Source organism: Eptesicus fuscus, chromosome 6, assembly GCF_027574615.1.
Source record: "Eptesicus fuscus isolate TK198812 chromosome 6, DD_ASM_mEF_20220401, whole genome shotgun sequence".
Lineage (NCBI taxonomy): Eukaryota > Metazoa > Chordata > Mammalia > Chiroptera > Vespertilionidae > Eptesicus > Eptesicus fuscus.
This window is the reverse complement of record NC_072478.1, coordinates 31,158,889-31,173,697: the sequence shown is the minus strand read 5'-3', so window position 1 is coordinate 31,173,697 and position 14,809 is coordinate 31,158,889. Positions and strand designations below refer to the sequence as shown.

At 48.6% G+C, this 14,809-nt stretch overlaps 1 protein-coding gene across 4 annotated transcripts in view; it reads right to left on the bottom strand.

Moving 5' to 3' along the window:
- Positions 1-14,809, bottom strand: part of PTK2B (protein tyrosine kinase 2 beta) — a 117,247-nt gene that overhangs the window by 22,736 nt on the left and 79,702 nt on the right. For 3 of the 4 annotated variants that reach the window (XM_008150733.3, XM_008150734.3, XM_028159331.2), the window contains exons 3-13: positions 8,680-8,858; positions 8,094-8,181; positions 6,846-6,925; positions 4,349-4,411; positions 4,093-4,147; positions 3,526-3,666; positions 3,118-3,192; positions 2,404-2,505; positions 1,554-1,671; positions 918-957; positions 433-479 (exon numbers count right to left, since the gene is read on the bottom strand). In XM_008150733.3, the coding sequence (XP_008148955.2) occupies positions 433-479; positions 918-957; positions 1,554-1,671; positions 2,404-2,505; positions 3,118-3,192; positions 3,526-3,666; positions 4,093-4,147; positions 4,349-4,411; positions 6,846-6,925; positions 8,094-8,181; positions 8,680-8,858 (988 nt within the window). Of the gene's footprint in view, positions 1-432; positions 480-917; positions 958-1,553; positions 1,672-2,403; positions 2,506-3,117; positions 3,193-3,525; positions 3,667-4,092; positions 4,148-4,348; positions 4,412-6,845; positions 6,926-8,093; positions 8,182-8,679; positions 8,859-14,809 lie in introns of those variants that run through there. The other variant, XM_054717597.1, reaches the window with a different exon arrangement.

Here is a 14,809-nt window from a genome sequence, read left to right as displayed (position 1 = left end):
ATGAGGGTGGAGCCCGATGATGGGAACAGTGCCCTGATGAGAAGAGGAAGAGACCGAGCTCTCCATCTCTCCTCCATGTGAGGACATAGAGAGAAGGCGGCTGTCTGCAAACCAGGAAGGGAGTGGTTTGCATTCACAGGGCCTCACCCTGCCGGCACCGTGACCGTGGACTTTCGCCTCCAGGACTGTGAGAAATACATGTCCGTTGATTAAGCCCCCCAGCCTGTAGTGTTGTTCTGTTATGGCAGCCTGAGCTGACCCAGACAGACACGGTGCCACATGCTACCTCTTCAAAACATGTTAGCTAGTGTGATTGATGATATTTTAAGACATCAGAGGGGAAGTTCGTTTTTCTGTAAGTTTGAGGGGATCCTTGACAATGTCACAAAAGAGGCTCTGGGTGCAGGAATGACAGCACGCAGGCAGGCTCACCTATGCTGCAGCTTTCGGAGAGGCGGGGCCGCTGCGCCTCCTGGCTTCTGTAGGAGGAGATGAGAGGGCAGGAGCCAAGTGAGCTCAGAGCCTGGCAGTGGTCCCCTAGGCAGCCCACCCTCGCCCACCTTCCGCCTGGAGGGCCCGCCGCACTGTGCCCGCTGCCTGCCCGGGGAACCAGCCTGTCCTGGCGGCAATAACCTGGGAGCGTGGCCCAGGCTGCCATTGCTGGAGGGAAGGTCTCTCTGATTCTCCCACCCGCAATAGCCCCTAAGATGAGATGCCAGGTGGCATTAGAACATAGAAATATCCCTGCAAGAATTTACTGGGAGAAATTTACTGGCAAGAAAAAAAAAAATCGCCACTGTGAAATGCCGGGGTTCCAGCGTTCTCCGCTGGGGCCCAGACTCCACGGGCTGTTCTGCCTTCTCCTGGGAAGACAGGCTGAGTGCAGGGCCTGTTCCCTGCCATCTGCTTGTACTCACAGCTCGGGGATCTGGGGCAGGCTGGTCCGCTTCTCACCATCTGGGAAGAGGGAAGGAAGAAAAGGCACTGGAGCCAGGGACACCGGGTCCTGGGTGGACGGCTGACCTCACTGGTCCCGTGAGCCCACACGAGGGAGCCCCTCCCCGCCATTCTGCGCTCTCCGAGAGTCTGAGTGGAAGATGGGTAGCCTTTGGCCTGAATCGGAACCCTCTTTGTTGAAATTATTAGGTTTCCTCCTCCTACCATCCACAAGGCCCAGCCCAGACCCCTGCTTCCTGATCCCATTCCAAAGCAGAGACGCAAGAGGGACCAGCCAGGTTCTAGCAACAGCCGCGAACTTCCTGGGGCTACCAACGCCTTTCCTCCCGAAGCTGGCCTCCAGGCCGCCACTGTCCCGTGGGCCAGGGTCTGTAGCTTGGGACCCAGAATGGGACAGCAGGCAATGTCCCATGGGGCTAGGTGAGCACAGCCACACACTATCCAAGCCACTTCAGTCACAGATTGGTCAATGGCTTAGCTTCCCCTGCTGGGGGGCAGAGGGGGAGGGAGTGGGGTGGGGTTGGGGTAGAGGCAGCCTGGCTCAGCTGTGCAGTCATCTGCCCACTGGACCAGTTTGCCTCTAAGTGGAAACGCACCTTTCCTGGGATGAATGATGAGAGAGGCTTTGTGCTCCCCCTGCAGCCGGCAGTAACCGTCTATGAGGTCAGCCATGTTCTCGGCTTCTGCCAGAGAGGAGGTTTTGATGGACAAGGACTGCAGAGAAGAGACCAGCTAAGCATGAGACCCCAGAGCCTTGGCTGGAGTCTACCTCACAGGAAAAGAGAAGAAACTGCATACTCCTGCCATCCATCCCCAGCGGGAACGCATCCGTGCCTCTCCTGGGGCTTGGCTTGCATTCCCTATAGCCACCAGGGGGCGCTCTTGTCATCCCTCCCAACTGATTGCCTTAAACTCTAGGAAGGCCAGTTCCAGGTCTGCCTTATTTTGGTCTCACAATGCCTTGTACCTGGTAGGTACAAAATATGCAAGAGCAGAAACAGAAAGGGGAAGCATGGGGTGGGGAGTGGAGCAGGGGATAGAGGAATGAGAGGAGAGATAGAAATCTGTTTTCGGTCTGAGGTCTCTCTGATTCTCCCACCCACAAAAACCCTGGGTGTCCTTGAGGTCTTAATTCTGCATCATTGTTCACTTGTTCAAAGTTAGGCCTCTGATTAGTACATTGATTTCTGGTCACCTTTACTCCTCCTCACCCCCCAAAATAAACTCAGCTTTATCTTGACACTCTTTCAAACAGCTTTGTTTCCTGAGATAGCTTCCTTCTCATGTGTCATCATCCTGGTACCTGGTCCAAGAACTAGGAGAAGTTTTCTTAACAAGATCTCAGGAGCAAGAGAATCCCTGGCTTTCTGAGCACCTGAACAAGAACACCCAACTTGCAGTTGTACCCTTTTTTTTCAGAGCTTCTAGGTTAGCAGAGATGCTCACCTGGGGGGCGCCTTCGATGTCCAACTGCAATACTGCCTGGCCCTCCTCCAGCAGGAGGCACCTGATGGACTTGATCTGCTTGAACTCAGCTAGGCAGGTGGGCTGTGGGAAAGGATCAGGGGGTGGGCTTCAGACCCTCTCACTCCTGGGATCAGGCCATGGAAATTGATCAGTATCGGGGGGAAGAGGCACAAGGAAAAGTGGGAGCTGGGAGTATCTCAGGAGGATGAAGAGAGAATCAAAGACTATTAAGACTGGAAGGATCATCTAGTCTAAGCCCCATGGTTTGCAGACGAGAACATGGGTCTGGAGAGAGCCAGGACTTGCCCACGGCCATATGCCAAGTTGGTGGTAGAGCCAGGACTGGACCCAGGTCTTCTGACTCCCAAGCGAGTGATGGCCCCATCTTGCCATTGAAAGAACAACGCTTGTATCTGAGCCAGAAAAGCAGCCATAGTGTCCTTCCCTCTGCACTGCACCCCCAAGCCTTCCTGCTCTCCCAGCTTCTATGCAGGAGACAATCAGGGGGAAAAAGAACCGTCAGCCCCATGCTGTTATGCCAAACACTCCCCTCCCGCTGCTCATACCAAGGACCTCTGCTCTCAGCAATGGGGCAGGAAGAATGGATGGGGCAGGCCAGGGTAGGAGGCAGCAGACAGGGCAGACAGCACACAGCCTGGGGCTGGGGTGTGTGTGCTCCCAGTCTCTCTCTACCTTTGCATCTTGACTTGTCATCTGGCGGATGCCTTTAGGGCCGATGACCAGGTCCACAGTGATGTTCCATCCTTGCTGGAATAAAAAGAGAGAGGGAATTGCTGCTCGAGCCCTGCCCTGCTCCTATTTCAGAAATTTGAAAAGGCCACTAAACTGGACTCAGACTACTATCTCCTGGGCCCTCCACTCTAAATCCCCGCCATACAGATTATCCTCCTCCCCAAACCCTGCCCACCTCCCAGAGCGGGAGCCAAGATTTCCCTTTCTTTCCTGATGCAAGTAGATTAAGGGTAGTTGCATTTTAGGGCAGGTCAGTACAAGCAAGCAAAGCCCCTTCCCAGCTCCCCTTGACAGCCTCCTGGCTCCCTTTCCCGAGAGGCCTGGAATTCAGGTGGAGGAGAGAATTACAATGAGTTCACAGCGATAGGTCTCCTGGTCGATGTGCGCAAAGCCGGCCAGGGTGTTGAAGAACTTCATGACGCACTCCTCCTCCCTGAGCGAGGCGTACTGCTGGAATGTCTGCTGGATCATCTTCCGGAACTGCTTGGGCTGGGGGAGATGGCAGGGGTGAGCAGGCTCCTCCAGGCTCTGATTCCTTCCCTAGGGATCTCACTGAGAGCCTGCCTGCTTCTGTAGGACGGTCCCCAGGCCTCTGCCGGGAGAGCAATGGTGATCTCTAACCTAGAGCACACGCCTGTTGTCTCGAGGGAGGCTCACCATAGCCCTGGGTGGGAGGCAGTGCCCCAGTGATCAGGCCACACAGCTAACTGGCCTCTGATGTGGAATTAGAGCCAGGATTCCTGAGCCCCAGCCATGGAAAGGGCCCACTGAATGCATGTTGTAGTCCTATGTCCAAATGGCCCACGGTGGCACAGACACCCTGGCTATATCCCTAAGTATCCCAGCCCAATACCTTTAGCTCTAGTCCTGGGGACCAGCACAAAGGGGGTCTTTCTGGGCTCCTTGCCCACTTACCTTTAAGCTCTCCTGCATCTGCTTTGGGAAAAACAGGTCGAGCCCTACTTCCTTCCTAAAAGAAGACGGAAAGCATCATGTGACACCCCCTCTCCCACAACCCAGGATTCTGACCAATCGGGAGAGGTGAGAGGGCTCAAGGCCTGGGGAGATGGGTCCTGCCTGGCTCTGGTCTGGGGATAAGTGAAGTCGGGGTGAGTAGGAAAAGTAGGGCAGCAAGAAGGGAGGAGAGGCAGGGGCCAGTCTCAGGACTTACTCCAGGAGCTCGAAGTTGGACTTTTTGTCAAGTGCATTGTGCGGCATGTCCTTGAAGAACCGCCTGGAGAAAGAGAGAAGTCATGGAGAAGCTGATGGCTGGAGAACAAAGCCACCAGAGCCTGCTTGCCCAGTCCCCTTCCCCTGCCACATGTGAGAACCACTGGGAGGGAGAAGATTAGGAGAGTAGAAAATGTGATACTTAGAAAACCACGAAGAAAAGGAAAACCCACAAACCTCATTCCTAGAAAATACATTTATTCATTTTTTAATATATATTCTTTCCCATTATGGAGATTTTAATGTGTTATTTAGTTGAGCAATTGTTTGAGTAGAGACCAAATAGCCAATGTCCCCACTTAAGTCTCCTTCATTCTCTGCCTGGATCACCATGTCTAGTAATTTTGACTGGTGCAGACATTGTCACACTTTTAATCCCACATTAGAGTGACTCAGTGTTCCTTGAGCCAGCTGTCTTTATACACATCTGAGAACAGTTTGTGCTGGTACTATAAGCAGAGAGAGAGGCAAGTAACTTAACATTCAAAAGATATGAATTTAGACAATTCACTATGATTGGAGAATAGTAATTATATCCTCATCTCACACTTTATTTAAACATTTATTCTAGATGGGTTAAAGAGATAGATGTAACAATAAAATCGTTTTAAAACTACAAGAAAATCTAGGAAAATAATTCCCAAATCATGGAATTGGGAAGAACATCTAAATCATGAAATCATAGAAGACATCCCCAATTAAAACACACGAGCTGGCTTTGCAGGAAGAGCCTATGGCCACCATATTGCTTATTAGCGACACTTCACAGGTGTGCTCTGAGGTTTTCTATGAATGCAGCGGGCAAGCAGGCAACACTGGCTTGGTAAATTTTCTAAAGCTTCCAGAATAAAGAACAGTTTACCGGGCTGAACAAAGGCATGAGAAGAGTATGCCAGACAGAGGGGATGTATTACTCACTAAGGGGGTGAGAGCTGCTTCCAAGTCCCAGACACAGTGGTCTCTTAATGTCACTCCTGGCTTATAATAGTTGTTGACTGAATGAATGAATGAATGAATGAGCATTGATATTGGGGATGGATAAAAGAATTTTGAGGACTAGAATATTTAAATAAGCCTTAGTAAAACAAAAGTTGGGGTTGGCTAAATGCCAGGGTAAACAAATATTGAAATAAACACTGAGGAATTAAAACATATGAAAGTAATAGCAATTTTAGAATGATTAAGGAGGTGGCAAATGGAAAAATGTTTAATTAGGAAAAAGGTAACTCAGGTTTTTACCGAGGTCATCCCAATCTCTTGAAATCCAACTCACTCCCTATATCATTGATTGCCCCTCTCTCGTGCCCTGAAGATCAGTTATTGTGTTATTTTTGACAAAGGAACCCAATCACTCATATTCTGTGTGTCTCTAACATTTGGACAGTTGAAAATCACTGGGATGTTGGGGAGAACCAGTCACCACTGCTAATCAGATGTACTGCTTTTTCCAGAGATGGAGCTTCACAATATTCTGGGTTGAACCCCATCTCAGCTGCTGCCAGTGAGCACCCAAATATCCCCAACCTGCTCCAGCTGCCATCACTGAATGAGGAAGCACCTGCTAGGAGGGCCCTCTAGGGCCTGGTTGGTTCTCCCCAACCCAGGTCTGCCATTTTAACTGGCTAACACACCAGGTGGACAGAGTGCCTATGGGCAGGCACAGGTCCATAACTTTTATCCAGGTAATGAGAGCAGCCAAGAGTAAGGCCTGTTTCTTAGAGTGTCATTCAAAGTCGTCCACCATCAGCCCCAACTTACCTCCCACAACTCATCTCCCATTATCCTCCAATCTGTTCTTTTCCTTCCATTGGTCCCTGAGCCCGGAATGCATACTCCCCTGCTCAAAACTCCCTCTTATCTACTGATGGAAATCTCACTCCTCCTTCCTGGAGCAGTTGAAATCCCCTCTTCCTGATGCCCTACGGCAGGATTCATGGCTCCTATAGGCACATCTGTCTGGCACATATTTCATCCTGCCTTGTATTATGATCAATTGTAGACACACCTGTCACCTCCAAAACACTAAATTTGAGGACCTCTTGGATAATTCACTAATTTCATACATATTTATTAGTACCTACACGAGGTGGAGACATAGTGGGTGAACACAGATTAGAAAACCCAACATTTGAATATCTCCCAGAATCTCACCTAAGGCTCAAAGAAACATTACTGAATCACTTGGATGCAGGCAGCCTGGAGGCAAACGCAGTGGTAGCCAAAGAAAGGTGGAGACTCCAGCCAGAGAGGACCAGCCGGGCAGGCAAGCACCTCAGGGCCTGACCCTTTGTCGACCCTTTGTCGGCCACCACTGCCCCCTCCCGGTTCTCACATATCCACTCTTACTTCCCACCCTGGAGGAAAGTCAGCTGGCCAGGAGCCCAGCACAGAAGGGGAGGCATGGGCCCCCTCCATGGAGAGGCCTAGAGGCCACATACCTGAGCTCCAGACAGCCCAGCTGCAGGGCCATGCCCTCGCTGACCTTGCTGGCGTAGCGTTGCATGTAGTCATTCCGGAGCTGGCGGGGAGAAAAGCCGAGGCTGAGACTCCCACCCTCATTCCATGTTTCCCGAAGCAGAGGCCCCAGGATGCCTTGAACACAATCCTGCCTATGTCTCTCACATGCCCGCCATGCACAAATGCGTACCAGGAGATTAAGAGCAGAAGGGGGAGGCTCACCCTTGATTCCTCTGCCCCCGCCTCCCTCCAGAACCCTGAGCAGTGCTGACCAAGCCTCCACAGGCTGAGGTCCTCGGGGTTTTTGAAGTGTTTTAGCCATGTTCCCATTGGCTCCACGAGGCAGGAAGTTCCAGTTCCCCTCCCCCAGTCCTCATTTTGGAGATATGAAAACTGGGGTTTGGGGGAGGAGTCAGGAATTTACCCAAAGCCTTGTTGGTAAGTAGTGACAGGTGTCATACACTGTACAAGGAAAGTCTGGCATGGTCTCCAGCAAACCAGGAGAGAGATAAAGGAGGGACCTAAGATCAGGCAACTGACATTTACTTGGCATTCACTCTGTGCCAGGTCTTGGGTTAGGAACTTGACATGCACTATAGTTGGCGTTTTGGCGCAGCTCCAAACAGCTATTGAAAGCCAGTTATTAAATGTTTTGAAATGTTGCAAGCTGATATCACATCGGTAGCTTGAAACAGGTCTATTTACACCATGGAAATTGGCAAGTTCTATGTTTTGTTTTGTTTTGTTTTTCTTCAGAGAGCTGGTTTACCAGCACATTGTTAATAATATCATTTGGTCCTCAATAATATAACCCTATAAAGTAGGTATTTTTATTATCATCATCATCATCATCCCCATTTTATAGAAGCTTTATGCAGGTGAAGTCCTCGGGGGTACCAGCTTAGAAAATGGCAGAGCTGGACGAGGAACCAGGTGTGTCAGATGGCAGACCTGCTCTGCCTGCTTCACCGGCCAGGTCTCCTGGGCAGTAAATAGCCATTAGGAAAGTCCAAGAGGAGCCGTGAGTGTCTGGGGTGGGGTTAGCTGACACTTAATTAGCTGTGAGAGAGGCCAAGTTAGACAGCAGACCAGGGGCCAAGGAATGTCCCCAAGAGAAATTTCCTGGACTGGGACCTCCAAGGCTTTGTCCTTCCATTTCCTAGGAGAGCCTAGCCAATACTTGGCATTTAAGGTATAATAGGACCCTGGGCACAGGAGTTATTTCTTACCTGTTGGTAAAAATAAAGCAGCGTGGTCTTGTCTTCCTTCAGGCTCTCCATGAAGTCCTCTGGCAAGTAGCGGATTTGAAGGTCATACCTGGGACAGGAAATTAAGACTCTCTTGTATTTAAAGGAGGAGCAGGGCTGGCCAAAGCAGACGCAACCTCACCCACCACATGTGGTTACTGACCACCCATTTAGGACTTTTGGTTGGGTGAAGGACCACAGAGGACAGACGGGTGGCCAACAGGTGCTGACTCCCCACACTTCATCTTTATGGCCACCAATTTCCTTGGACCAGCCATTCGCTTGGCTCACCCTTCTCCCAGAACTCTTTTCCTCCTTCTCCACAGCACCAACAGCATCCTGCCTGGGGATGTTTCTAGGTACCTGCCTTGGATGGGGATGTTGTGAGCCCATGCTAAGCTTTGGCAAGTACGTGCATTGGACGCTGCAGGAGGACTAAGCCTAAAACGTCACTCAGATGCTCTAGAAGACTCCCAGAGGTTGGGAAGTGCTCCAAGGAAGCACCTCCAGGGCCTCCCCACCCCACACTCATCTCCCCCCATTCGAGAGCCTAGGGCTCCTCTCCTACCTCCACTCGGCTTCCACGTGTAGATACTCATACTTGTCCTGCACCTCACCCACTGTCATCTGCGGGTGCAGCCAGTGGATCTCATCTGACTTCATGTGCTTCAGCCTCAGCCCATAGCACTCAGCCAGCTGGATGTTGGGCCCGATCCGCCCGCTCAGCAGGATGGAGGCAATGACCTCCTGTGGAGGAGAAGACAGGGGCATGACTCAGAGGTGCCTCCTTCTAGGCTCCCACAGTCCTCATGCAGCCCCTGAGGTATGATTCTCTAGGGCAGTGATGGTGAACCTATGACATGCGTGTCAGCACTGACACGCGTAGCCATTTCTGATGACACGCGGCCGCATGCTGAGGATGAAACATTTGCTGCTCCTGAGGATGAAACATTTGCGACTAGAGTCTTGGAGTTAGTTTTTTCCTCAAAGTGACACACTACCCAAGTTATGCTCAGTTTTTTGGCGAAGTTTGACACACCAAGCTCAAAAGGTTGCCCATCACTGCTCTAGGGTGAGGTTCCGGCTTAATGTTTTATCCATCTGTGATTCTCTAGCACTTAGTGTAAGGCCTAGTACATTGTGGGCTCTATGTGATGAATGAACAAACTGGCAAAATGAGGCAGAGATGGAGGAACTAAGAGGAGAGAGCAGAAGGGAAGGAGAAAATGCAGCGAGGCAAAGAACACGAATTTGCTTCTGCATTTCATTCCAACCAAACAATAATTACCGAGCAACCACCATGTAAAAAGCACGAATTGAGTGGTTTCCAATTTAGTCGGCATTACTCAGGGTCTGCAGTAGGCACTTCTAGGCACTTTGCATACGTTGCTTCATTAAATCCATACAACACAGGAAAGTAGGTGTTACATCCCCCATTTGGATGATGAGGAAACTGAGGAGGCCACACAGCTCATGGAATTAAGCTGGGATTTTTAATGCTGGTCCACTGGACTCTGAGGATTTCAACTAGACCAAGCTCTGTGGGATGGTGGGGCTGGACAAGAGAGAAGGACAGGACTCACATGAGGGGATTAAGTGGCACAGTCCCCACAGAAGAAGCATGACCACAGGAAAGGGAGTGTTGATAAGAAACTAGGTGCCCTCCTTATTCCTACTTTCTTGACCAGAAGTCAGGCTGCCCGACATCCTGATGCCATGGCTTCCTGGCCTAGAGCCAGAGCTGGATTAAGAGGAGGACAATTAGGCGGCTGCCTGGAAGCCCATCTACAAGGCCGTGCCTAGTTCTGAATCACATTGGCCCCAGTTTAACTCAAGTTTCTCACGTGGTTCCATACATAACTGGAGAAGCCAGCCTACTCCTGGTGGAGCAGAGAGGACCCCCAAAGGCAACTTTTAAAACTCTCCGGCAATGACCTCCCTCTGTTGAATATCTTTGCAATGTGTATGCCACCAAGCCTACATACAACCATTATAGCACATAGAAAATAATAGCACCTATTTTGAATGGTTTTATAAGGATTGAATTAGATAAAAGTCCTTAGGACAGAATCTGACATGAGGTAAATACTAAGAAAAATGCTAGCATTATTTCAATATAGCAATCCAGTGTAGATTCTGATGCGTTTGTAAAAACAAAGAAAGATTGGGAAAACAAAAGAAAAGTCTGGTTTCTTCTCCTTCACCTTTTTTATCTCTTTTTCTTTTTCCTTCTCTTAGAGGTGGTGGGATGACCACAGGTCAAAGCAATGAGGCTGAGGGGTTGGTAGTGGCTGCAAAGCCAGAATCAGAGCAAAGGAGGAGGTGGGGCTGGGCGGAGATGGCTGGGGTGGTTAGGTTACATACAGGAGGATTGAGCAAAGGAGTAAATATATTGAGGATAACGGAAGATGGGTTTCTTTCTGTTGGAGAAAGTACTTGAAATATGGAGTGGGAAAGGCTAGAGAGAAACATTGGAGAGAGAGAGAGAGAGGGAGAGAGAGAGAGAGAGAGAGAGAGAGAGAGAGAGAGAGAGAGAGAGAAACACGAGTGATTTACTTTTGAAAGAACCTAAGATCAATGATGTCCTGATTGTCATTTGCATACTAAACACTGAGTCTTAGTTTCTAAATATCCTTCTCCACTAAAAAGATCCAGGGATCCTGGAAGAAATGGTTGATTCCAGGGCTAGGGCAAATAAAGTACCAGATGATCCTGGAATATCTTTTTGTGCTGGAAAAGAAAGGAAGAGTTTAGAGAATGTTGGGGCTATATAACAAGCAAACAGAATCAGCCTAAAGGGGCTGGCACCGGTCAAATCAGGGACAACCTAAGCTTTAAAATATACACGATAGGAAGGAATAGATTACACCCCACTGAATAAAATGGAATCTGAGATAGATAGATAGATAGATAGATAGATAGATAGATAGATAAATAGGAAATGTTTTCCTTACAGTAGAATGCCAACTAGTAAATGTACAAGGGATGGAAATAGAAAATCACCATTTGGCAATAAATAGTGTTGGTTGGTTTGGGCATGATTCATCAATGGATGGTACTGTTGGAAGGTTGAGGTCTGATGATAAATAGGATATTGACATAATCTTAGCTTATCTTCCTTCAGAAACTAATCTTATACCAAGGAGAACCGGGCTGACACAAAAGGTCATCAGTGTTAACATCATCATCAGTAGACAGGTAAACAGCATCTCTCCCCTTGATCCACCAGGAACATTTAACAATTTCTGAGATATTTCTGCCAAAAGTTCATGTCTGAGTCTAGTCATGACACCCAGGGTGAGGGGGTCTGCTCAGAGATAAGTAGAATAAAAGGCCTGTACTCTTTCAGAGTTGGGAACTCTTTCAGATTGGAGAAGACCAAAGAGATTGGACAACTAAATGCATTGTATATTCTTGGACCCGAGGGGCTAGCTGGAACCCTTAAGTTTGTGTCAAATTTGTCAGAAGTGTGGGTGGTCTGGGAACCCTAGGATCTGAGACTGGGGTCTGACAGGGGTGTCTTCTAGGGAACTGTGCCCTCAACCTGTGAAGTCTGTGCTAGCTCCAGAATTGCATTGTGAAGTGCACCAATCCTTCAGGTGCACCTGGACAGCAACCAGGTTAACCATCACAGGTGGCAGAAAGAGAACTCACTTAGGAGTCACACAAATCCTGTCTAACCCCAGTTCTGACACTTTCTTCTAACAGGATGACAAACTCCCTGAGCCACAGTCCCCTTCCTGCTGTCTCTACCCTTGCCTTGTGACGCTGCAGAATGATTCCTTCATTCAAACCATCCGTGATGATCTAAGACATACTCACTCTGCAAAGCATTGTTAGGAGCCCAGTGCCCACACAGAGTCCTCCCCTCAAGGAGCTTCTGTTTAGTGGTTAGGTGGAAGAAAGTGGCTTAAATTGAGGATGTCCCAGAGTGAGGTAGGGAATCCATTTTTTAAAATATTTTTAATTGATTTTAGTGAGAGAGGAAGGAAGAGAGTGAGAGAGAAACATTGATGTGAGAGAGAAACAGAAATTGGTTGCCTGCCCTAAGCACCCTGACCAAAGATCAAACCCACCTGGAATGGAACCAGTGACCCTTCAGTGCATGAGACAACACTCAACAAACTGAGCCACACTGGCCAGGGCGGGAATCAGTTTAAATGAAAAACTGAGGTCTGACATGATCTGACTGTGGAGACTTTTGGATCAGCCCTTCTTCCCTCACCCTTTACTGCTGCTTCCCAAATATTCCCACAGCATCTCAAGCAGATGGTGGGAGCACCAAAATCAGCCCTCTACCCACAGCTCAGATTGCTGTTAATGAGTCAATATGTCTTTCTCTACTAGAGGCCTGGTGCATGAAAATTTGTGCACTGGGGGGCAGTGGTCCCTCAGCCCGGTCTGTGCCCTCTTGCAGTCTGGGAGGCCTCAGGGGATGTCCAACTGACTGCTTAGGACCACTTGCCCTGCCGCTGCTGCCGCAGGCCTCCCTCTGTGGGAGGCGACCAGGTGGGCTGATCAGTGGCCAGCCCTACCCCCACCATCACCCCTCTGCTGCTACCCGCCCACCCCCCCCCCCATCGCTGTCCCCTCCCTCTGGCCTTGGCTGGCCTGATGCCACCTGCTTTCTGGCCCCGCCCCTCACCAACCGGTAGTTCTGCCATTCAGTCGATTTGCATATTACACTTTTATTACATAGGACTAATAAATCACTTTTTAAAAAACAACAGTATAAGATGTCTACCTACTTACTAAATTGCCATATGTAACATGATAGGGAAAAAGAAAAAGCTGTCTTAATTTTATCAGTTGCCATTTAGATAAGACCAGGATTCTTTTTTTGCTACAGGAAAGCCTTTACTTCTGCTCATAAGAGAGCTACTGAAAAGCAGGCCCTCAGTTTGCTTGTGGCTCACAGTGTCTGGTGCTTTATTGCAAACAGTGGGATTTCTATGGCTTTCCTTCCTGCTTGGTTAACATTGATTTATTGTCTTTATCAAGTAGTGTGAAGACCCCAAACTGCCTTTGCCTTTCTCCCTCTTCTCTGGCATTTCCTCTTATAGGTCAGAAACAAAGAAGAACTGTATGCTTATCCCCATGCCCATGGTAATTTCTCCCCCATCCCCCCAAAAAACGTCACCCAAGCAATTAGCTACTCAATCCACTTTCTCTTCCTTTATTGGTACTCAGGCACATTTTTCCCCTGTCGGAAATTAATTTTTGTATATAGCATGAGGAATGGTTTAAAATTAATTCGTTTTTGCAAGGATGTCTAACGTTAGGTGACTATATGTCTGGGGATGTTTCTCACCTCTTTTTCTGTTCCTTTGATCTAATAGTCTATCCTTATACCTCAGCCACATTTTATAACTTCTTTAGTAATCGCTATAGTCTCATGATTTTCTTAGGTCCACCTTTTTATTGAAACAAAATACCACCCAGCCTATGTGGCTCAGTGGTTGAGTGTCAACTCATGAACCAAGAGGTCATGGTTCCATTCCCGGTCAAGGCACATGCTCGGGTTGTGGGTTCAATCCCCAGTGCAGGGTGTGCAGGAGATAGCTGATCAATGATGTTTTTCTCTCATCGATGTTTCTACCTCTCTGTCTCTCTCTCTCTCTCTCCTCTCTCTCTCTCTCTCTCTCTCTCAAAAATCAATAAAATACCTAATTTTTTTTATTCTTGAGCTTATAAAATATATTTCATATTAGTAGCTGAGTTTTCAGAAAACCATAACGGAGACCCCCCTGCCTCCCACCTTCCATTAGAATTGGCCTCACCTTTACTAATGTCACACCTCTTCCTGGGGGCAGCCCGCATCCGGTGTCTGGTCACCAATTCAGGGGTGTAAAGGCCCTGTCCTTTCATCCCAATTTAGGACAGCTCTGCTTGGGCCATCCCAGCTTCAGAGCATCACAGCCCAACTTCTCCCTCTGCCCATCCTGCGCCCCTCACTCCCCCAGGTGAGTTTCACCAGAGTATTCATAACACGCTTCATACATGCAAACAGGTCTGCTTTCCTGGGACCCGATATGAGGCACAGGCCTTCAAATTGCTTTCGGGCTTAATTTAACTCCTTACTTTTTCTCTATAAAGTCAAAATGCTCCTCTTTTTAGAAATGATTGAATTTAAAAATTTAATAAATCAAAGCCTTCATTTCAAAAAGTCTTGCCTGAATTCTATTTTAAAAGGTGTCACGTTGAGATTGAGGCCATTTCAGAACAGGTGACTTTTTGTCGAAAATTCTCATTGGTTCCTCATTTTCTCCATGCTAGCGTAAGATCCAAACTCTTTAGCATGAGGCATAAAAGGCCCTTTGGAAGTTTCCTCCACGTGCTCTTTCCAGTCTCAACTCCCACTCCCATCCACGCTGTGCTCTAAGTTCCAGCCTCCCAGAATTCCTCTTTTTCTCGTCCAAGCACAGCGTGCTCTTCAGGCCTGGAGGACCCCTCGCTCCCCACTCCCTCCTGTCCTCTCATCCAGGTGAGCTTCCAGATATCTTTTAAAACCCAATCAGCACTGTGAGTTACTCTGGGAAGCCCTCCCTGACTCACCTTAAAGGGTTTGTTTCCTCCTCAGAATACCCAAAGACCTTTGCACACACATCTAGTAAAATACCATTTTTAAAAATTGATTTTTAGAGAGAAAGGGAGATAGAGAGATAGAAACATCTATGAGAGAGAAACATCATTGATTG